The sequence below is a fragment of the Rhinolophus sinicus genome, linkage group LG18 (genome assembly GCF_036562045.2).
Source record: "Rhinolophus sinicus isolate RSC01 linkage group LG18, ASM3656204v1, whole genome shotgun sequence".
In the NCBI taxonomy this organism is placed as follows: domain Eukaryota; kingdom Metazoa; phylum Chordata; class Mammalia; order Chiroptera; family Rhinolophidae; genus Rhinolophus; species Rhinolophus sinicus.
Genome location: NC_133767.1, coordinates 3,262,002 through 3,284,412, shown reverse-complemented (window position 1 = coordinate 3,284,412; position 22,411 = coordinate 3,262,002). Strand labels below are relative to the sequence as shown.

General features: G+C 46.3%; 1 protein-coding gene and 1 pseudogene across 1 annotated transcript in view; one reads left to right on the top strand and one right to left on the bottom strand.

Moving 5' to 3' along the window:
* The window catches only part of IQCK (IQ motif containing K), a 77,513-nt gene that overhangs the window by 52,882 nt on the left and 2,220 nt on the right, over positions 1-22,411 (top strand). Inside the window, exon 8 of the mRNA XM_019751654.2 lies at positions 4,297-4,408. Coding sequence (XP_019607213.2) covers positions 4,297-4,408 — 112 coding nt within the window. The remainder of the gene's footprint in view (positions 1-4,296; positions 4,409-22,411) is intronic.
* On the bottom strand, positions 3,488-4,063 carry LOC141569489 (ATP synthase F(0) complex subunit g, mitochondrial pseudogene; annotated as a pseudogene).

Below are 22,411 nucleotides of genomic sequence, written 5' to 3'. Positions count from 1 at the left end.
ACGTGATAGCCACAGATTTTTATAATTAGTTCCTAAAGACAATAAGGCACACTCATGACCACCAGAACGAGAAACCAACTTTTGTTTTGCTAGAGATCTGAGAAGAAATCACCAAGCTTAACTTACAGAGAGAACACTGAATTCATGAGAGAGTTGGGAACTCTGAATATTTCATTAGATAGTTGAAAGAGATTTGGCAAACATATTTCCTCTGTGTGGAAATCAGCTTTTCTCGAGGGTAAAATCCTTCAGTAGAATCATTCGTATGCCAAGTCATGGCAAAGATGTAGAAAGAACCTTCTGTGAGGCATCTCACCCTAGGTTGGAGGTTACTCGCATGACATCACTGAAGGGCTCTCAATTGTGTCACTTCTCCGGCATCTTTATAGAGTAAGTATCTTCCTCCAAAGCAATTAGAAAACCTCCAGGGACTCATCCACAGAGGGTAGCTGTTGCTTTGTTTTGGTCTGTTTTGCCAAGAAGCAAGGAAAACAGCTGAGCTAAGAGGAATTCAGAAGTGTAGATCTGTGAAGGGTAATTTCAGATACTCAGGTAACAGCCCCTCTCTCCTTCCCTACCTGCAAGCCTGACCTCAGCTCCCATTCCTCTCTACCAGCTGACTGATGCCTAAAGTTGTACAATTATAAAACCATTTATGTTATCAATAAATTGTAAGCCCTTGGAAGGAGACCTCACTTTCGGTTTTATGAACCCTCATTGACTCCTCAGCCACTTGGCTCCATGTCCTAACAGTAATTGTTGAATGCAACGTCCGAGCTAAATCCAGAGTATTCCTATTACTTTATTAATTGATTTAAGACATTGCTCACGCAGCATCTCACCTTGTCGTCACACCAATCCCCTGAAGGAAGTATTTGCATTATCCCCACTTTACAGATGAGGCTATCGAGGCTCGGAGAGTTGAAGTAACTTCCTCATAATAAGAGTTTTCTTCCTGATCTTACTCCAAGGTCAGGTATGCAGTAACGTGTGTGATACTCAGTGTGCCTACCTTGGAAGGGCAGATGGACCCCTCGTGGGCATTTAAACAAGTAGAAGTAGAAGAGGCCTCCTAAGGGAGTTTTTGTTTGGCGATGAAATTGTTTCTGCGTTGAGCGTTGCACTGCCCTGTGGTATTTGCTGGTTGGCACGACCACTGCAATTTAAATTGACTCACGAATCATGACAGTAATGACCAGGATTAGCCCAGTTCAGTGAGCGCTTTCCCCAGGGCTGACAACAGCCTTCTGTGACGATGCAGGCTTTCCTGGGCATGAGAAGGTAGCTAACAAGTGCTGTATTCCACGCTGTAAACACCAGTACTCTGGTCGGAATGAAGGGAATCGAGGAAAAGATAAAGGGTGTCTAGTTCCTAAACAATCCCATCCGGAAAAATACGGAGTGAAAACTGAAAGCTCCCCCCGCGCAATTTCACTTCCTGTCTAGAGGAACCCACACTCCGTGTTCATCCTTCCAAACTTTCGGAATAAGCCAATCGTGAAGAGAGAATTTGACTGTAATAAAATAGTCACCGTACTGGTTGGCATCGTGTTCACCTTTCTTTAGCCATTCAGAAAAGCCTGCGGGTTTATTCTCATTAAGGGTATCAGTTGTCACAGTGCAGAAATGTGGGGATTTCTGTGGACTCGGTCCCGATCCACAGAAGCACGTGAGAAAGTTGTGGGGAATCCCTTTGCGCGCCCCCAGGAGTGTTTGTTTGGTTGATAACCCTCCTGCCCAGAATAGATGTGGAAGTAACTAATGTAACGAACACAAGACGTTAGGAAATACTGTAAAAACATTGATTTGTAGTTGAAAAGATTTGGGGGTTACCTTACGTTGTACGGCAGCAGTATAGGGCTGTTTTTACTCTGAAATTTGTATAATTTATAATATACCTTATATGCAGTACTTTACATGTAATTTTTAAATATAGATAAGTAAATCATTTGTGTGCGTGCGTGTGTGTGTGTGTGTGTGTGTGTGTACATATATACACAAGAGTGGCTTCCATTAGTAAGTTCAGCTGGAAATAGTCTCTGTTTTGGGGATAAAAATCACTTGTAAGCAAGATACCTCCTACCCTGAGAGAGGAAGTAATAGGAAGGACTTTATTTTTCTTGAGTTTGCTAAGGCCATCGCTCTGAGTACCTCTCGGTGAGTACAGCTCTGGGCGGCACAAAAAACCTGGAAGCTTTCTGGAAGGGAAGGGATTGAGAAAACGCCAACCCCAACTTTTCTCCCCAAGACTCCTAGTTATAAAAACCCATAAGAGCCTCCTTCTAGAAGACAACAGGACTCTTTGGAAACTAATCCAGGAAGGTAACAGGTTGAAGGATGTTTCTCCAAAAGGGATATCCCAGTGGCCCGCCAGCACATGAAAAGATGCTCAGTGGCATAGCCATCAGGGGAATGCAAATCAAAACCACAGGGAGACACACCACTTTACACCCTCGAGCACAGCTACAATAATAATGTTAGAAGTGGAAAATAACTAATATTGGCAAAGTTAGAACCTTCCTGCATCACTGGTGGGAGTAGAAACTGGTGCGGCCACTGTGACAGGCAGTTGGTGGTTTCTCAATAAGTCCATTGTAAAATGACCATATGACCTGTCTCTCCATCCCCAATATCTAGCACAAAGCCCAGGATGCAGTAAGCACTCAGGCAGCTGCAGGTAACCAGAAGTGTGGTTGATGCGTTCATTAACTGCTATTAGTCTAGAACTCCGCCGTCCGATATGTAGCCACCAGCTACATAAGGATGTCGAACACTTAAAATGTGTCTAGTCCAAACCGAGATGCGCTGTCAATATAAAATGCACACTGGATGTGGAAGACGACTTAGTATGGGAAACAGGAAGTAAAATTATCTCATAAATAATGGTTTTGTATTGGTTACATGTTGAAATGATATTTTGGATCTTTAGGGCTGAATAAAACTTTTTTTTTTTTAAATATCCATAGGGTGTTTTATTTTTGCAAAGATCGGGTCTAAAAATCATAAAACCAGATAGATTAATAATACACTTATCAAAATTAGATTAAAACATGTAGTCATGGCTCTCATTCACTCTGTCCTGACATTAAAGATGTTATAGATATGCAGAATACCAGCAAGTATCCCAACATTTACAGACATAGGTGTTGTCAAAAAGGTCTTTCTCTGATTTTAGCAAAGAGAAACCATCCAAATTTTTTTACTCTTTATACTACTGACATGATTTAACTTTGGTACATGGTATTACTATTTCTCCTACTGTAGCAAGTTCTACTTTTCTCAAGGCCTTTCCCCCAACTTTTCTGGAAGTAAACATGATTTCCAACCTTCAAATTGAAATGTTACCCTCATACATATTATAACAGGTTGGTGTATTCGCATATGTCCTTTCCAATTTCAGGCTAAGCAAAGACATGCATTTAGAGCTATATTAAAGCAAAAGACAATCCAACTTAATGTCAAGAGAAAATGTGATCTTCCATGCAGTGTTTGATATAGAAAATACTGCTTTTGACATATTTTATTCAAATACCAGTCTGATCACACATGGTCCAACAACAGTCGAATAATAATCCCAAAAGAAACAGATGTGAACGATTGGTCTTCAAACATTCTAGCCAATGATGCCACGCTTGCCTGTGATCTCGCCGACATAAAACCACGTCCACACCTCAGTGGCCACCAAACCAATCCGCAGAGCTTCCTTACTGTGAGCTGTTTGAAGCCCCCAGTTTGAGCACCATTAACTTTTTTTTTTTCAAGCTCTGAATAGCTGTGGGGTTCTCAGCAGGGGTTGGAGGAACCAGCCCAACCTCGACATAGTGCCAAAATGTGGCCAACCGAGGCTTCCAGTAAATCAGCAGCATTTAGCGGTGCCGGGGCCTTCTCTGCGAGGTTACGGACACACTGGGCCATGGTTCTAGGATGGAAAGACCGTGGCCTCCAACGGCCGGCTGAATCTAAACTACGTTCTTAAAAAATAATCTCACCAGCTTATTTTTGCTTTTTAAAATGAGACTGCAAGGACATTTTAGATCATACATGTGGCTGCATTGTATTTCGATCGGGACAAAACAGATCTAGAATGTTCTCAACCTACCACTAGAATTGCAAGTCTTCACACAGCCTCGTTTTCACTCAAATATTATTATTACGTGAGCTTTAGGGGTAGAGATCATTCACTTAGAATCAGAAGTATATCAGACTGGTTTGGGAAGGATTTTCCGTGCAAGCTCTACAGGCTAATACATGGAAGTATGCGGAAAGGGAGCTAATAGCTTTGTGGGGCCGTTCCAGGTTCGCTGTGCCTCTGAGATTCAAGAACTGCGTCAGTGGCAGAAGAAACTGCGCGAGGAGCAGCACATTCGCCAGAGAGTCAGAATCTTCTGGGCCAGACAAGAGCAGAAAGGTCAGTTGCTGGATGTGATTGACGGGGCCTCCCCTCCAAGATTCTGACTCGATGTTTCCAGGACGGGCCCCAGGTGTCTGTGTTGATGTTAAGTTTCCCTGGTTCTAGTGGTCAGCCAGAGGGGCGACCCTGAGAGATGCTGGCTTCCCAGTTGTTTGTGCTCTTTAAAATGTGGCGTCCCCTAGGCCTGCCTGTGTCCCAAGCTCTGGGGACAAACCAAGGAAGTCCCGCCCATGCGTGATCATGCATCGATTATTTGTTTATTTGGCTGTTACTTGTCTTCCTTGCCAGCGTGTAAGCTCCATGAGGACAGAGACCTTGTCCTACTTCTGCATCTAGTACAAAGTGAGCACCAACTAAATACTGATTGAGTGAGTGAATGAATGAATGAATGAATGAATGAATGCCTGGCGAGGCTCTGAGGCTTAAATGAGCCCAGCATACAGAGCCGTATGCCTGATGCAGAGCTGGCGCTCACCAGATTGGTGGTCTTAGTATCCCTTGTTTAGAAGCAGCTTGAGCTGCAAACACTTGGCAGACTCGGCCCAGGCCTCTCTTTCCTGCGCAACTGCCAATTCCTTTCACTCCAAAACTGGAAGAGAGTCAAGGCTGCAATCAGTTTAAAGGTCGGTGGAATGCAGCGTGCCTGTTTGTTCCTGTTACTTATTCTTTTGGGTTGATTTGCTGTGGGGTGACTGATGGATGTGGCTCGCTCTGTGGCAGGGGAAGCAGATTGGGTTTCCGGTGTGTGATCCAGCCCTCAGCCGAGGGGCAGTGAAAGCAGTCCCCTCTCAATCACCTGCTGCTTGTGTCCCTTGCCACCTTTCAAGGGCTCAGGAGGAGCTGTGCTTTCCAAACAAGATGGGGTTCCCAGTGGGAACCCCTGGATACATTTCTGTTTACGATGAGACTGTGAAATGGCCCTCAGGCAAAACAGCCAGTTCTAACCGCTGTCCCCAGACCTGTGGCCCATGTAGAAGGAAGTCAGTGCAGCGTGATGGATAAAGGACCAGGTTTTGGAATTGGCCAGATGGGTCGTGGAATCCTTGTACTTTTATCTGTGTGACCCTGATCTAGTTAACTGCTTAACGCTAGATCTGGTTTTCCCTGGTACAAAATGAGACTGTTAACAGTACCCGTCTCCTGTGGGTGATAAAGGGCCACAAGAGATGGTCTTTAGAACAAGTCCTGACACAGCGTTCTCGTCAGTGTTGGTGATTGTCACGATTAGTATTGTTAAGATATCTGTGTGCTTGGAAGCGGTTTTGGGGTTGCCTTCCTTCCCTAGACTCTAAGCTCCCTGGGGTTCCCTGTGGGGACCATTTTGTCTCATTCGTCACAATGCCCCCACGCCTGGCACAGAACGGGGGTTGTGTACGCATTGGGTGGCTGGAGCCCTAGGCTTCATGTACAGATGAAGAAATAGAGGCCCAGGAAGGTCGAGGGACTTGCCCAAGGACACACAGCCAGTGCAGGGCCCAGACGCTCCCTTTCTGCGTTCACTGTTCTAACGCACGCCCGAGAAGAGATGCAGGGATGAGACACTCTTTTGGATTCTCCCATCAGACCCAAGACCCAGGAAGCTCCTGCGCATGACACATGGCTTGTCCATTTCTTAGGACCTGGGCTTCCGGTTCTTGGCTGTTTGTGTTGACAGAAGCCCCTCGGCAGGGGCTGAATTGAGAATCGCAGGGGACAACCTGCTGCCACAAGTAAAGTAGCGCTTTCTGTTCCCCGCAAGTGTCACCGAGCTGAATCATTTGCTAAGCTCGTGCACCACCGACTTACTCTCTGTTTTAAACCTTATGAATCTGGGTGGCATGGAGGTTTAGAAAATAAATTCCCCAGCCAAGGTGACCTCTGATGAAATCATTTGAAAATGAATGGTAAACATATGCTGGTTCTCCTTTGGATTTGCAATTTTAAAAAAAAGAAGCAGAGTGATTGCCAGTAAAAATGGTGTTTCAACTTCATCTGAAAAAACCCACAAACTCATCTCTGTACAAATCCAGCAAACAAACATAATATGTGTCTTGAGGGGATGCCATTTTTTTCCATACCGTGTGCTGGTATTTATAGTCTGAATAATCTTTGCCAAGTTCATTTCTTGGAGCAACCTTGGTGCAGACAGGAGGTCTGAGGGAGAGAGTGGCGTCAGCTGTCAGGGTAGAATCGTGGTCATTTATAGCCCGCCTCATGTTACAGTGAGTCAGAGGCCGTCCCAAACAGGATTTCTTCTAGGACAGAAATGGTGTGAAGTTATCCTCGAGTCTCTACCCACTGGGACAGTTGCAAGAATTATTTTAAAATGTGTGTGACAAGAATTACAGCCAATAAAATCCAAAAGAAGATGCCTAAGACATTTTTGAGATGTGGTCAAAAATCCTTTCTTGATTAATAGCATATTTTTCGCTTTATATAGTCAGTAATTGCTTTCAAATGTGCTTTGTAATTGAATATCCATATTTTTTATTTGGAAATCTAGTATGAGGAGGAAGAAAGAAACCAAGAAATTGTTTCCATAACATCAGATTACATTTCATACATATGTGTGTGTGTGTAATCAGATTACATTTCTCATGTGCGTATTCTTTATAGGTCTGCAAATACTCTTTCTTGTTGATATTTTAAAGGGTGTGAAGGAGGTTGACCTGTTAAAGGGATTAGATTGTGTACGTTTGTTTGTTTACCTGTTTATTCCCTGCCTCTTTCCAACAGTGGTTTGTAGTAGCTATAGAAACTCATGTATAACATTTTTAGGTAAATGTGGTAATCTGGTCAAGGGGAAATTAAGAGTAGGGGGAGAAAAATAAAGCCAATAAAATGCAGTAAGCAAAATACTTACTCCCAGGCCTATCCTTGCTAGAGATGTTTTAGAGACAAAGCAAAGAGGGAAATAGGGTCTGTTACATAATTCACAGTGTACGTAAGAAACAAGGTAAGCCAGTGTTTTGGAAACACTGGGCCCTCCCCTAATCCGTTCTGCAATGTGCGTGATAACCTCGGAAATGTTCCTGTGGGAGGTAGAAGTATGGCTCTGAGCTTCCTAGAAGCCGCAGCAGCGAAGGACATGGGATTGTGACATTGTTCATTGTGTCCTCAAGCTTTAAAAAGTTTCTCGGAAGCACACTTATTCCTGGAGCTGAGATTTTTCTCTCATAAAGAGGACACTGCAACGTAGTGAACACCGTCCTTTCTCTAAGGACAATAACAAGTTTCTTACATTTGCTTCTGGAGGGAAAAGATAAAAGCCTGCCTGGAGGTGGGGGTGGGGGGTAGAAACGAGAAATGTCTTTTGCTGATTTTAAATCTAGAACTGTAAGTTTGGATTGTGATGACACATCTTACCTATTAGGCTTGGGTTTTCAGGATAGTTTTAAAATGAGGACCTCATCTTGGCCACACCCCGTGTGTGTGACCTTGGGAGGCCCCTGGAACTTAGTTCTTAGAGCAGAGAAGGACGTCTGAAACTCAGGAGTAGCTGGGATTGATGGAGCATGTGCCACTGGCCACACACTATCCTAGGCACCATATGTTTCCTTGTAGTCCTCACACCCGCTGTTGAGAGAGGAAGGGAGTTGTGTCCATTGTACAGATGAGGAAACTGAGGCTGGGACGATGCATAACTCACACAAGGTCACACAGCCAGTAGGGCCAGAAAGCAGAGGTGTGAACCCGGATCTGCCTGATGCCGGGGAACCTCAGGCCACCTCCTGCCATGTCGTCCAGTGATTGTAACCCGTGTGCCCACTAGGACATGTTGGCCAGGGCAAAGCTTCCCAGCAGGGTGCCGGGACCCCCAGGCTGGGCAGTGGGCAGTGTCTGGCGATGCCTCCCACCCTGCACACTCACACTGAAATGACCACAGGCCACTGGAATAGGGGAGGTTTGGGGGGGGGGGGAGGCTGAGTGCCCCATCCAGCAGCTGCGGGATTTATAACCATGTTTCCATTAGAGCAGGAAGGCAGGGTAAGTGGAGATGAATGAGGGTGTTCTTTCCTTCGCAGATTCCCTGCCCACCTAGAGATGAGAAGCGGGAAAGGGCTGCCCCACCAAAGAGGGCTCCCCCCCGCCCCCCACCCCCGAGTGCAGGGAGCGCTCTAGCCTGCACTCAGAGGAGGTGGGTTCTGGCACTGGCTGCGACCCTTTGTGATTAACAAACAATCTGTCTTATAACAAAAAAGACCAAATTTCAGTGACTTATTTTCCAGAGACGACCACTGGTGAGTGAGTCTGCTCACAGAGTTTCTTCTTCCGTCTTTCAATATGTAACACAAATCATATGCACACATGTAGTTACAAACGTGCAACCATATTATATACAGGGTACTGAAACTTGCTTTTTCTTCACTTGGCAATGTATTGTTGACGTCTTTTCATGTCAGTATATATTGCTTTGTCTCATTATTTTTTGTGGTTCCATGAACAGGAGAGATCTCTTACCATACTTTGTTTTACCCAATCCCCATGAATGCGCTTTTGGCTTGTATCATGAATGACGCTTCCATGGACATTTTTGTAGAGACCTGCCTGCTTGCTTATCGAAGTGTTTCTCCAGGATAAATTCCTAGGAATGGAATTGCTGGGTCAGAGGGCCGGGACATACATACTGAGCTTAGATAGTGGCCGCCAATTGTCATCCCAAAGCATCCATTTATGCTAATGCCACCAAGCAACTCTGGAACTTTGGGTGGGTGATGTAATCTTTGTGTTTCGTTTTCCCTGCCGGTAAAATTAGAATGATTAGGTGTCAGGAATAATTCTGAATGGTGATGGCTGCACAGCAGTTTGAAATCACTTAATGCCACTGAACCGTCCACTGAAAATGGCTAAGATGGTCAATTGTATGTGTCTTCGACCACAGTTTTAGAAATGGGGAGTAAATAAATGAAGGCACAGACCCGGCTTCCCTCATGGCTGCCGCCTTCACCTCCGTCCGCTCTGGTTGAAATCACCGCACCTTATCAGTGGGTCCTGCCTGAGCTCCAGGCGCCCCCAGCCCTGTCCGCGGCTCGTCCTCATCTAGCATGTTATCTACCGGGCGATTCAGAAAGAACTGACGCTCCCAAAGCTTTATTACAACATGCCACATCGGGGGGCATAGATCAGAAAGTTGCTGTGGGTGCCACGTCTTCTCTGCAGCCTTGGAGAACTGAAGAAACGGCTGTGAGAAAGGAGGGCTGGCTGCCTTGTTTGCTGCACGTGTCACTGGGTCTGCATGTAGGGCTTTGGTTACCTTGTAATCGCCGTGTTACTTCCTTTCCGAGGTGCCTGTGACCACGTGATCTCATCAGTTCTATTATTATTATATGTAGCCACCCATGACTACTTTTTAAGTGTTTAATTCTTCTGAAGCACCCAGGATTTGAACGGCTTGTTTTACTGTCTGTGTGACTGCCTGGGAAGTTCTGGCACCACAGGGCCATTTTTCCTTCTTGTTTTGTTCACTGCTCCGTCCTTAGCACCTTGAACAGTGCCCAGCGTGTGGTGGTTGTTCAGGAAATAATTGTCAACGGAAGGACTGAATCTGTGTCGCACAGCCCCTTTCCCAAAGCACCCAGCTCGGTAAACACTCTGCAGACAATCTAAAGGAAACAGAGCGGGTTCCAAGCAAACAAACAAACGGAAAATATATGCTTACCCAGAATCTAAAAACGGACAAAGACAAAAAGCCTACCAGAACAAGCCTACCAAATGCTAATAGTGATTACCTTTAGTGACGGAGGCAGGCAATTGATGGGCTCGTTTATTTCTGCCTGTTTTTTGTGTGTGTTTTTTTCCTAGAATAGAAATGCAGGTGGTTAGTTTTCTTTTTTGATTACTCATATTTCCTAAAATATTAAGAGATTGTTCACATTCGCTGCTTGCTTTCAGTGAGGCAGGCACCAAGCACTGTTCCAAGCCCTTCCTCAGCAGTGACCCAGTCTTTTACAGAGGAAGAAACTGAGGCACAGAGAGGTTCAACGGTGTGCCTCGGGCCACACAGCAAGGAAGTAGCAGAGCCAGGTGGCTTCACTGCACAGCCCTTCCTCTTCCCTACCTTATCATACCGCAACACACAGATGTTATTTACGGCGTTAAAATGCTCGGGAGGAATCTGGTGGTGGTGGGTTTTGTGGGAAATCCATCCGGATTCAACCTCTGATTAAATGGCTGGGGGCATGAAGCATACATCCCCTCTGCCTGTTAGCCTGGCTTAAAGGGCAACAGTCCCACCCGTCTGTGTGCCACCTTCTCTCTGAGGGCCGGGCCAACCGTGCTGACACATGGCATTCACCCGTAGGGTCTAAATATAGGCTCTGAGCGGCTGAAGTGTCTTGCCAACTTTCAGATTCAACTCTCATTAGTCCAGGGCATGGAAAATTTTAAAGGTGCCAGGAGATGAAGGCTTGATGTGAAGGACAAACTGATTTCCTTTGAAAATAATTTTAAAATCGTCTCCTCGTCAAAGTAATACGTTCTCACTATGAAAATACAGAGGCATATCAAGAGATCAAACCAACTTGCCCACCACACCGTCAACGATAATGAATACTTTGCTGTATCGAACAACTAGGTTCCAAAGTGACATTTGAAGTTGTCCAGAGTGAACTGCTAATAAGGGCGGAAAGAGTCCTGGACTTGGAGCCCCAAGATCTCCATTCAGACCCCGCCTGGGAACTTCCTAGCTGTGTGTCTTTGAGCAAGGCACTTAACCTTCCTGATCTGCCCTCTTTTAACTGTGAAATGAAATTAGCACTGCTCTAAAAGCCCACCTGAGAATCAAGGTTATTTGAGTGCAAAAGACATGAGCTAATGCTCGCCTCCAAATTCTTACTGGCTGTGTGACCTCGAGCAAGTTGCTTAACCTCTCTCTGCTTCAGTTCCTTTGTCTGTACAATAGAAACCATGCGTGTAACATGCCTCATACCCATTAGGTCCTCAATAATGATCAGTAACTCCTCTAAACCATACAATTTCTGCATCATGGCTTCTCACTGTGGACAGTGAAGTCAATTGGTGGGTTGCCACAGCATTTTAAAAACGAAATAGAGATAGGAAATATCAGTATGTATTTCGTATAGTAAGGTAAATGCCATTTGGTGACATTTTGTCTCAGGTGTGTGTGTTTGTGTACTGTAAGCAACGTATATTGTATTTCTTATTTCTTATCATAGGTGGCAGTTTAAATACATGAAAACCACTGGATTAGGTCATATTATCGAGTTGGATCCTGTGATCTTAGGTTTTACTGGAATTTGCCAAAGTGGTGTTTCTTGGGCTTACAAAACCAGGATAGCGCTAGGAAATAGCCAATTAAATGTAGTTCAGCATCTTCTGTACAAAGGTTGTTTGGCCCAAACTCCAGATTAAATCTTTTTATAAGAATAAATCCCATATGAAAAATGTTATCTAGCAAATGGTGCCGGGAAAAAATGGTGCTTCCTTTGGGGAAATGGTTTGCTTCTTCCCTAACTTTCCCTTTTTGCCTTGCCTGCCGGGAACCTCAGAGTTCAACTTTAAACTCATGTGTAGCAACGTGTCGACTCTTCTGGTTAGCGTGTCTAAATTCTCCATTTATCTTTGGACTTAGTTTTCTTCTTTCTATTTTTGTTGACTATATTTTGTTGCATAATGATCTCAGATCCTTTTAGGGAGGAAGCAGGATATAAATATATCCAGGAAGAAAACAGGTATTTGCCTTGTTTACAACACAGAGATTGCGAAGCTCACGTGAGATAATGTACATGAAAGAACGTTGAACTCTGAGAAGCCTGGTCCAGGGGGAGCTGTCGTTAGGATGCATCTGACTCTTACAGACGTGTGAGTTTTATTGGTTTTGTAGAAAAGGAGAATGCGGCTGGCATTTGTTTTCACAGAATTTTAAAAAATAACTTTCTTCTTAATGGGTTGGAAAAGTAATATTTGCCCTTTGTGGGGGCAAAATTGAACCACAAAGTAGGTAAGTGTAATTCTCACCACCCAGAGATGACCACTACTGAGATGTCACCTTTCTTTTTAAAAAAACAGCTTTATTGAGATATCGTTCATATATCATGCACTTCCAAGTGAACAATTCAGTGGCTTTCAGTCAATTCGCAGAATTTTCAACCATCACTACAATCAATTTTCGCACATTTTCGTCTCTCCCCCGAAGAAACCCTACTCCCCTTCGCGATACCTCCCAAGACCCCCATTCCTTCCAGCCCCAAACAGCCACTAATCTGCTTTCTGACTCTGCAGGTTTACCGTGGTGACTGTTTTATTTCACTTAGCGCGATGTTTTCAAGGTTGATCCATGTTGCAGCACTTACCGTATGTACTTCATTTCTTTTTATGGCCTGTGTTCATCAGCTTGGGCTACCATAACGGGCTTAACGAGCAGACGTGTATTTCTCACAGTTCTGGAGGCTGGACGTCCGAGATGAAGGTGCCGGCAGGGTGGGTCCTGGTGAGGGCTCCCCTCCTGGCTTGCAGACGGCTGCCTTCGGGCTGTGTCCTCACTAGGTGGAGGGAGAGCTCTGGTGTCTCTTCTTCTTACATGGGCACCAGTTCTGTTGGATCAGGGCTCCACCCTGTGACCTCATCGACCTTACTGGCCTCCTCCAGGCCCTCTCTCCAGTACCGTCATGCGACGGGGGTAGGGCGTCCATGAATTGGACGGGGACTCAGTTCAGTCCATACCACGGCTGAATAATCATCCATCGTAGGGATGTGTCACATCTCAGCCATCCAGTCATCAGCTGGGGACATTTGAGACATTTCTGCTTTTTGACTCTTGTGAATAATGCTGCTGTGAACATTCGTGTGCAGGTTTTGTGTGGACATGTTTTCATTGTTCTTAGGTTTACAGCTAGGAAAACAATTGCTGGGTCCTGTGGCAGCCTGGCTTCAGCTGTTTGAGTAACTGCCAGACTATTTTCAGTGGCTGAACCATTTCACATTCCTCCCGGCAGAGAATGAGGGTTCCAATTTCTGTGCATCCTCTCCAACACTTGTTATTCCGCCTGTGGGATTACAGCCATCCTAGGGTGTGTGAAGTGGGGTCTCATTGTGGTCTGATTCCTGTGTCCCTAACGCCTAAGGGTGGTGGGCATCTTTTCACGTGCAGTTATCCATTCGTGTGTCTTCTTTGGAGATGCGTCTATTCAGATCCTTTGCCCATTTGAATTGGATTGTCCTTTCATTGTTGAATTGTAAGAGTGCTTTATATATTCTAGACACAACTCTCTTATCAGATAGACGCATATGACCTGCAGTTTTCATTTCCGTGGTGTCTTTGAAGCACAAGAATTTTTGACATTTTGATGATGTCCAGTTTATTTTTTCATGGGTTGCTTTGTGCTTTGGGCGTCACATCTGAGACACCACTGCTTAATCCAAGGCCACAAAGATTGTCTTTTTTTCCCCTGAGTTTTATGATTTCGGTGCTTTCGTGTTTAGGTCTTTGACCCATTTTGAGTTCATTTTTTGTATGTGGTGTGACGTATAGGTCCGACGCCATTCTCTTCATGTGGGTGTCCAGCTGTCCATCGGCTTCTGTTGAAGAAACTGTTCTTTCCCCATCGAATGATCTTGGCACCTTTGTGGAAGATCCGGTGATCGTAAACGTGAGGGTTTATTTCTAGACTTTCAATTCCATCCCATTGATCTATAATATTCGTCTCTCTCAGGCCACACAGTACCACTCTACTGTCGCTTTATAGTAAGTTTTGAAATCGGGAAGTGTGAGTCTTCCAAGTTTCTTCTCCCCCCCACCCCCAAGATTATTTTGGCTATTCTGGGCCTTTAAATTTCCAGCTGTCCTCTTTTTTGTCAATGTTTTTGAAAATACGTCTCTCTCTTTAATTTTACTTAAGTGAGATCATACTCCAAAAACGAAGCTTTTCATATGTCCCTGCTTTCTTCACCCAGCTGTGTATTATAAACACATCCCCCTATAGTTTGAATTTATTTCACATATGATTAGCTGCATAATGTAGTTAGTTCTTTATTGGACGCTTCTTTCTAAATTTTGCCATTATAAATATTGCTGCGGTGCCTGCCTTCGTTCCTAAGAGAATTTAATTTCACTTGTGCAGCTACTGGAGATATTTTTACATATTGAAAACACTAATTTTTTTTTGTTGTTGTTTCTAAATTGATCTTTTGAATAGAAGCACATCACTCCATACCGAGGATGCACCATCCCTTTATTAATAGATACTTTACGACCAGCGTTTTTAATACTGTGTGAATAACACTGCAATAAACAGATTTGTGCATTTTGCCGTCTGTATGGTAACTATGTTCCTGCAGAATAGCTGCTCAAAAGCGGGATGGGAGAATATTTCGAAATCTCTAATCAAAACGATAGTACCATGTTTCCCCGAAAATAAGACCTAGCCAGACCATCAGCTCTAATGTGTCTTTTGGAGCAAAAATTAATATAAGACCTGATCTTATTTTAATATAAGACTGGGTATAATATAATATAACATAAGACCAGGTCTTATATTAATTTTTGCTCCAAAAGATGCATTAGAGCTGATGGTCCGGCTGGGTCTTATTTTCGGGGAAACACGGTAGCATTCCCTTCAGGTATATATTAATAAGAATATCTGCTTGCCTGCTCAGTCCCCAGTGCTGAATATTACCAATACTTTAGTGTTTATGAAACTGGTGAACAATCATACCCTATTATTTTCTAATTTGCTCTTTTCTGTTAGAGATGTCAAATGTCTTTTCAAATGCCACGTCAGGCTCCCTTTTGAAATCTCTGTGATCTAACATGCTTTGCCCTTCATCGCAAGCCCCGATGTCAGGCTGAGCTTTTTCGGTGCACATATGATTAACTCATCTACCAACGTGGTCATTTTCTTCCTTGACCACCTCACCCCTGATGATATTCACCTCCATCCACATGAACCATCCACTTCTATGGCCACGGATGAACCTGTCATCATCGGAAGTGACTTGAACTTCTGAACTTAAATGCATACATCGCATTCTGAAAGCACTAACTTTTAATTCAAGACTTTGGCCGGAATTCCCTAAAAGCAGTAGAACAGGGCACAGACAAATGAGGGGTCACATCCCACATTTGCAACTTAGTCAAGTCGCTCACCTTTCTGCTCCTCAGTGTTCTCATCTGAAAAATGGAGGTGCTAGTCCCTTCACAGAGATGCTCAAGTCTGGGCGTCCCCACTGCACTGGAGCAGCTTTTATGTTGCTGGAAAGGATGTGTGTCCTTTGGGCAGCCTGGAGGCTGAGAGAGAGGGCTTGGAACTTACAAAGGAAGCTAGAGTGCAGTTTCCTTCATTGGTCCAACAGAGATTGACTGAGCACCTGCCCCAGGCTGGGACCAGACCTGCCAGGTCCTGGGGTCCAGTGGAGACCGTAAGCCACACCTGGCTGTACTGGAAACTCAAAGTCTAGTGGGAAAGCCGGACGCTGTTCCAGCGATCATAAGAACACGTGATTACAAACTGCAGTGAATGTTCCGAGGAACTGCACGGTGCTGCGAGAGACTGTGGAAATAGGTTCCCCTACTCTGCGATTGGAAATGAGCTAGGAGTTACCGAGATGTGAGTGGCAGAAAGGGCTTTCCCGGAAGAGGGGAGGACCAAGGCAGGGACCCTGAGCCTGGAAGGGGAGCTGAAAGAAGGCCTGAGGGAGAAGCAGGATGTGAGGTGATGGGGGAGCCGAGAGAGCAGGGCCCTCAGGGGCCTTGTTAAAGACTTTGAACTTGACCCTGAGGCTTGTGGCTGGGCAGCGGCAACATCAGGTGGGCTTTACAGAAAGAGGAGTGTGTCTGTAGGTAGGGATGAGTCAGACCACCTAGTGGTGGCAGTGGACAGAAGTGGAGAGATTTAGGAGACATTTATGGGGTGGGAGTGACATAGATAAGAGTGAGCCTTTCTAAGAAGTGGTTTTGTTGGGAGGAGTGTTTCTCACCAAAGCCAGTGTTTGAAAATATTCACATTTTCTTTCCCGCACACCGGAGAGCAAGCAGTCTGTAGTTGAAACTCTTGGAATATTAGTTCCCACCCCGTTCTATTAACATTTGATCAGTTTGGTTCCTTAGTCCTTGGGGTTTCTTGACTTGAGCCCCGTCTGCCCTGGATTCCCCGCCAACCACCAAGATAATGAGTGAATACCCCACTCCCTCAGCCCAGATTGAAGCAATTTCCCAATTAGGTATTAACTTGTTACAGGAGCTGTTTAAAAATAAACTGGAGGATTTGTTTCCATTTCACTTACAGGCAACATGTAATGTACAGAGCGTCTGCCGCTCTGAACGGGATGGGAGCTGTTTATACCCCGGCTCATTCAGGATGCCTGGGATATTTCTAAAGGCTCAGTCTTGGCCGCAGCAGCTGGGAATGCAGAGAGACGTTTTTCAAAAAGTCCTAACACACGGCTGACGGGGGGCGCCTTTCTTCATTCACACGCCTGACTCGCCAGGCTTTTGAAGACGCAGAGTTTTGAAGGGTATCCTAGTGGACGGTGGCTGTTGAAACTGCTGTGCTAGGGCTCCAGGGTCAATGCAATTTGGCTGCCTGCGAACTGGACCTTCCTTCGTCAACGGAGACGTAGCGAGACTATCTTAATAGACAGAAAACACATGAATAGCACTTGAAGCTTACCTCCATGATTTGAAGAAAATGTGTTTAAGTATTTGTCTAAAAGTAGCCTGGTTCCCAGGTTTTCTACAGTCACCGCGTTACTTGCACTTTTAAGACCTGGTTTTATTGAGCCTGTGCCGTGTGCCAGGCAGTCGGTGCCATTGCACTTTGTCCTTGCACTGTCCTGAGAGGAAGGTCTGACTGTCCCCGTTTGATGGAGGAGGGAGCTGAGGCTGCGTCTCCTAGTTGGTAAATGATGGCAGCATTCAGAGCCTGCCGGTTCGGGCTCCAGGGGTGCTCTGAGCCCCCCCACGCTGCTCCGATGGCCCTGCTGCTGGCTTTGCTTTGGTGGCTGCCTCCCCCCTCAGCTTTCCTTATCGATATTAAAACATCAACAACAACAACAAAAATACAAGCCTTTTATTAAGTGTCTCTCTTCCCAGGAATCGAGATCCTTTCCAGGTTTAAAACTTGAGAATTCTGTGAGTCTGTCTCAGTGGAACCCATGTTGTGACTTCCGGCGCCAAACGTTGCCACTGAAAGCACTGCCTCCAATGAGGCTTTGCTGTCACTGTTACACAGTTGAGACTGTCACGTTTGCCACACATTTGAGACTGTCACATTTGCCCCAGTGCCTGGTGGCTCCCAAGTCAGCTCGACTTTCCCCACAGTGACCTTGCAGCCCAGTATCTGGCACCGTCCAGAAAGGGGGGGTCAACTCACCAGACTGCTGACACCTACCCCAAATGTCAACATTTAGTTCTCGTTAGAAAGGAGATCTTCTATGATTTCTTCCAGTGGGGACATGGAGTTTCGACCGTCCACTCGGAGAAAGGACGTCACATTTGTTGAGCACCTACTATGCAGCAACCCCTGCTCCAGACACTCAAAACACTTCATATCCTTTAATCTTCGTAAGGACTCCATGGGGTCAAGTTACTGATTATACTGACAGTTCACGTGAGGAAATGGAGGCTAGAGGTGGGGGTCACCCAGATGTCATATGACAGAACCAGGATTTGAATACCGGGCCTACCTGATTCTGAAGTCTGCCCTCCCGTGAGCAAGCAAACTGAGGGGGGATCATTTTTCTAGCAATTCTCCAGAAACTTCTCCCAGCAAACATGTCATTAATATTGTTTGGAATGGTCACCCCACCCGAGACAGTTTCACCTTTGAGTGGGTCCCTTTTCAGGGTCTCCCTGCGCTGGGTCTGACGATACTTGGAGGTCAGTTCCTCCCGGGCGCCCGCGGCTTCCGATTGGCCATGTGACCCCACTTCTTAACCTTCCTGCCTTTCCCCATCTTTGGGCTGTGACTGATTGCAGTGAGGCTGTGTAGGGGTCGATTCCCTGACAGTCTTTTTTTTCTTCTGTCTCATATATTTTCTGAGAATTCTTTCAATCCACGTATATTGTAGACATTTAGGAAAAAAAAAACAATTCACCCATTTCATTTCAATCATTGTATTAATGTTTAGTTTTTGTTTCTGTTAAACACAGTTGAGATGCTGGGCCATAACTTAGTTGAGGCAATGAGTATAATTTTAGGGGGAACAAATGTAATACAGGGCAATCGCATTTCAAGGATGTACTACAAAGACTACCCAGGGTTGAACGTAATATAGGAGTCACTGTTCTCTAAAAAAATTCTTTTTTCAGAAAGGCAAGAGGGAAAGGGGTGGGGGCAGAGATCACTACATGAAAGAACCGGGTTTCTACCTTATCGTCAGAGAGATGTCATCGTGGTGGGCTTCCGACACGGATAGAAGCCTCGGTCCCCCTGAACTGTCCAGGCCCCCCTTGAGGACACTACCTTTTAGATTCAAATTTCAGTTTTCAAATTCGCATCATTCAACTTTCCAGGAAATGTGCCCCACTGTATTTTCCCCGTTCCTTCAAACTTTGCAAAAGCATCACGTCTTTAATGGCTGCGTTATTATTTTACCAAGTTCATAAATGACCAGGTACCTGGCCATCCCCCGATGATTAGGCATTTAGGTCGTTCCCACACTGTTTATGTGGTAAGTGATGCACCCTTGTCTGCATGCGTTGTTGTCCTATCTTTGATTACAGAAACCTTCGTCTGCCGGGTGAGAAACCTGTGAAAGAAACACTGACCCTGTCGAGGTTAAGAGCATGGATGAGGGAGCCAGACAGCCCCCAGTGACCTCGAGCAAGTTGTGTAGCCTGTCTGTGCCTCAGTCTCCTCATCTGTAAGATGGGGAAAAGGACAGCACTTACCTGGTGTCACTTCTTATGTGTAAAGCACTCAGGAAGTACCCTAGGAGTGCTTGCTTTTTCTTTTCCCGGAATCTTAGAAACTGGGTGCTAATGGGATGAAACATTAAGGCTTCTTCTTTTTTAAGGCTCCTTATATACACATTGCTGCCTTGAGTGTGTGAACCCGTGTCGTCTCTGTAACTCAGGCCCAGCACTGTTTCGGGTCCGTAGCTGTGTGCTGGGTGAACGCTGAAGCATCGCCTCTCGGTGGTGTATGAACGTCTCTTGGTTCTTACAATCCCCTTTGCTTTTCTGCCTCCCCCTCTGGACTGTGATTCCCTGAGGTCAGAGGCTATGCCCGAAAGATAATAATGGCTGGTATTCACTGAGTGCCTAGCTCTGGGTCGGGCTCCGTGCCGAGCGTCTTGCAGGCCTGTCTGGTTTGCTCTTCCCAGCGCCCTTAGGGGCGGGGCCGTTCTCAGACCCAGGCCCTCAGGAAGCGGGCTCTGAGTGATGGCTCAGTGACACACAGCTCTTTCCCAGATTGTCACATCACAACCATCACTCACAGCTCCACTCAAAGCTCAGAGGTGGAGGGGATGGGGAATGCAGACCCCCAGGCCTCACTCCTAGATTCCGATTCTAAAGGCCTGGCTGGGCGAGGGGCCCAGGAATCTGTATTTGCCCAGGCGGTCCTTTATGCGGAGGCCACATCTGGGCAACACCAAATGAGTGGCTAGGTGGCCCTGCGGCCCCTGAATTTCCTCCCCACGTCCCCAGCCTGAGGCAGCCCCTCTAACCCCCCCCACCCCCCACCCCCGAGTTCTCCACTCCGTCACTGACTGGAACTGAAGAGGCCGAGGGCCACTGGCAGAGTCTCATTAGTATGCGGGACCTTTCTTGTCACATTGCCTTTAATTGAAGCTGAAGGGCTGGCGCATCTCCCCGGGATTTTCCACTCCCCCAGCGCTTCCGGAACTGGCTGCGCACCAGCCTGCCACGGGGACAGGGACGGTGCAGGGGCAGGAGGCATCTGCCTGAGGGTGTGGGGAGCCAAGCACGCTGCTGAGCTGAGTGGAACTGCGTTCTGCCTGCTGCTCCCCCGCCCCTTTTACTGGATCCCTGCCTACCTGTGCAGGGCTCTGTCCTGCCAAGACCAGCAGGAAAACCACCAGGGAGACTTCAGCTGTTTCTTGGTTCCTAGTAGCAAAGTAACCCTCGCCTATTGTTCCCGGGATAAGACACAGAGGATAAAATAGGAGGACAGAAGGGGCATCGCCTGCTGTGTGTGTTGCCCTCTCCTGCTGCCATCTCTCTGAACTCTCAGCGGCTTCTCTGGGTGGTCACCGACAGACAGATAAGATTGTAGACATTATCTCCTGGTTTCCTGCTATGACATGACTAGTTCACTTACAGCCCATCCCCACCCTTCCAAAGCAATTAAGTCTCTCTTTGCTGTTCCTTTATTGGTTGACTTTATAATTTCAAGTAATATCATTACCATTTGTATTTCTTTGTACCTTTTTTTTTTGGGGGGGTGGGTGCTGAAATATACATACTGTAGTGACTATAAAAAACGCATAACTGTAAAGCACTCTTGTAACCACCATCCCAGTTCAGGAAATAGAGCGCCTGTCAGCACATGCCTTTAGATTTGCTATAAATAGAATCACACAGTAGGTACCATTCCACGCTTTGCACCTTTCCGTCAGCTAATTGAAGTTGACGGACGTGTCGCTGTGGTTCATTGGCGTTCGCTGCTGTGTGCTCACTGTTCGAGGAGACCATGGTTCCTTTATCCAGGGACAGATACAGGAATGGAATGGCTGCATCGTAGGGCACATACACACTCAGTGTCACGTGATAATGCCGGGTTTCCAGTGTGGCAGCACCAGCGATGGCTCCCACCTCCAGATTCTGACTTGCTTGGCTAGGGTGGGGCCGGGTGTGGAAACGTTCAGATTCCCCCAGGTGACCACAGCCACGGTTATTTCCAGTCCGTTAACTCTAGATGCACCTTGACTCTCTAATTTGAAGGAGTGTCCCTAGCATCCCTTTCCACTCGCCTCCCTCAAGACGTTTGTGTAATGATCTGGAAGAGATAATAAGGGCTTTTTCCCAGGTTAAAGTGTAGGTAGGGGGTGGGTAAGACGCTGCGAAGGTGTGGACAGGAACTGGTGAAAATACGGGGCCAAAGGCTTGTAGGTGGATTCTTCCTTCAGGTAGAGCTGAGGAACTAGAAAACCCAAGGGCTGGGGACCCCTCCCGGAAGCCACGCCTTCCTTCCGTCCACACTTGAGCCTCCAGCGTCTGTCTGCCAGTGCTGGGTCAGAGAGAATGTCATTCATTCCAGTGGCTTAAATTTTGAGACATACGGTCTTTACTCTTCTGAGGGTCTTTACGGTCGTTTCTTTAAAGGGACTCCAACCACGATTTGTGCTTCTCACCCTGGGAGAGGTTAGCGACACCCGGGAGCTTTGAATACACGGATGCACGGGCCAATTGCAGCAGAATTTCTGGGGCGAGACCCTGGCAGCAGTGGCTTCAGAAGCTGCCCAGGTGACTCTTAAGTGCAGCCAGGACAGAGAACCAGTAGTCAGGGGCGCTCAAACTTGAACTAGCGCACACACAGGTGGGCTTCACTGGCAGCTTCTGATTCTGTGGGTCTGGGGGGGGGGGGTGCTGGATTTGCATTTCTAACAGGTCCCCAGTGATGCAAATGTTGCTGGTCCCCCAGCCATACCTGAGGTTTCTCTGAATACTGTCCCATGGGGAACCAGAGCAGGTGTGCTGAGCTGCCCCCTGCCCCCGGCTGTGTGCGCCTCTCCCCGACTCTGTCGTCAGGATGGTAGCTTGAAACGGCTATGGAAGTTGGCAAATGCTACAGACCAGGACCCCATCACCCCAGTCCGTTGCTAAATGACCACATCCTGGATGCCGTCGTGGATGAGCGGGGTGTGGGGAGAAGGCCTGGGAGAAGGCCTGCCAAGGTGGGTGTGGTGGGGGCATTGTTATCTGTGAAGGATCATTAACTGTCACCCTCAATAGAGGCTTTACTGTGACCACCCAGGTAGCTTCCATAAATTTGGAACAAAAATACACACGTCGAAAAATGTTTTAAATTTTCCCATGATCACAGGCTCCAGGTGTTAAAGATACTTTTCTGGTTTGAGTTATCAATACAATTATCGGTA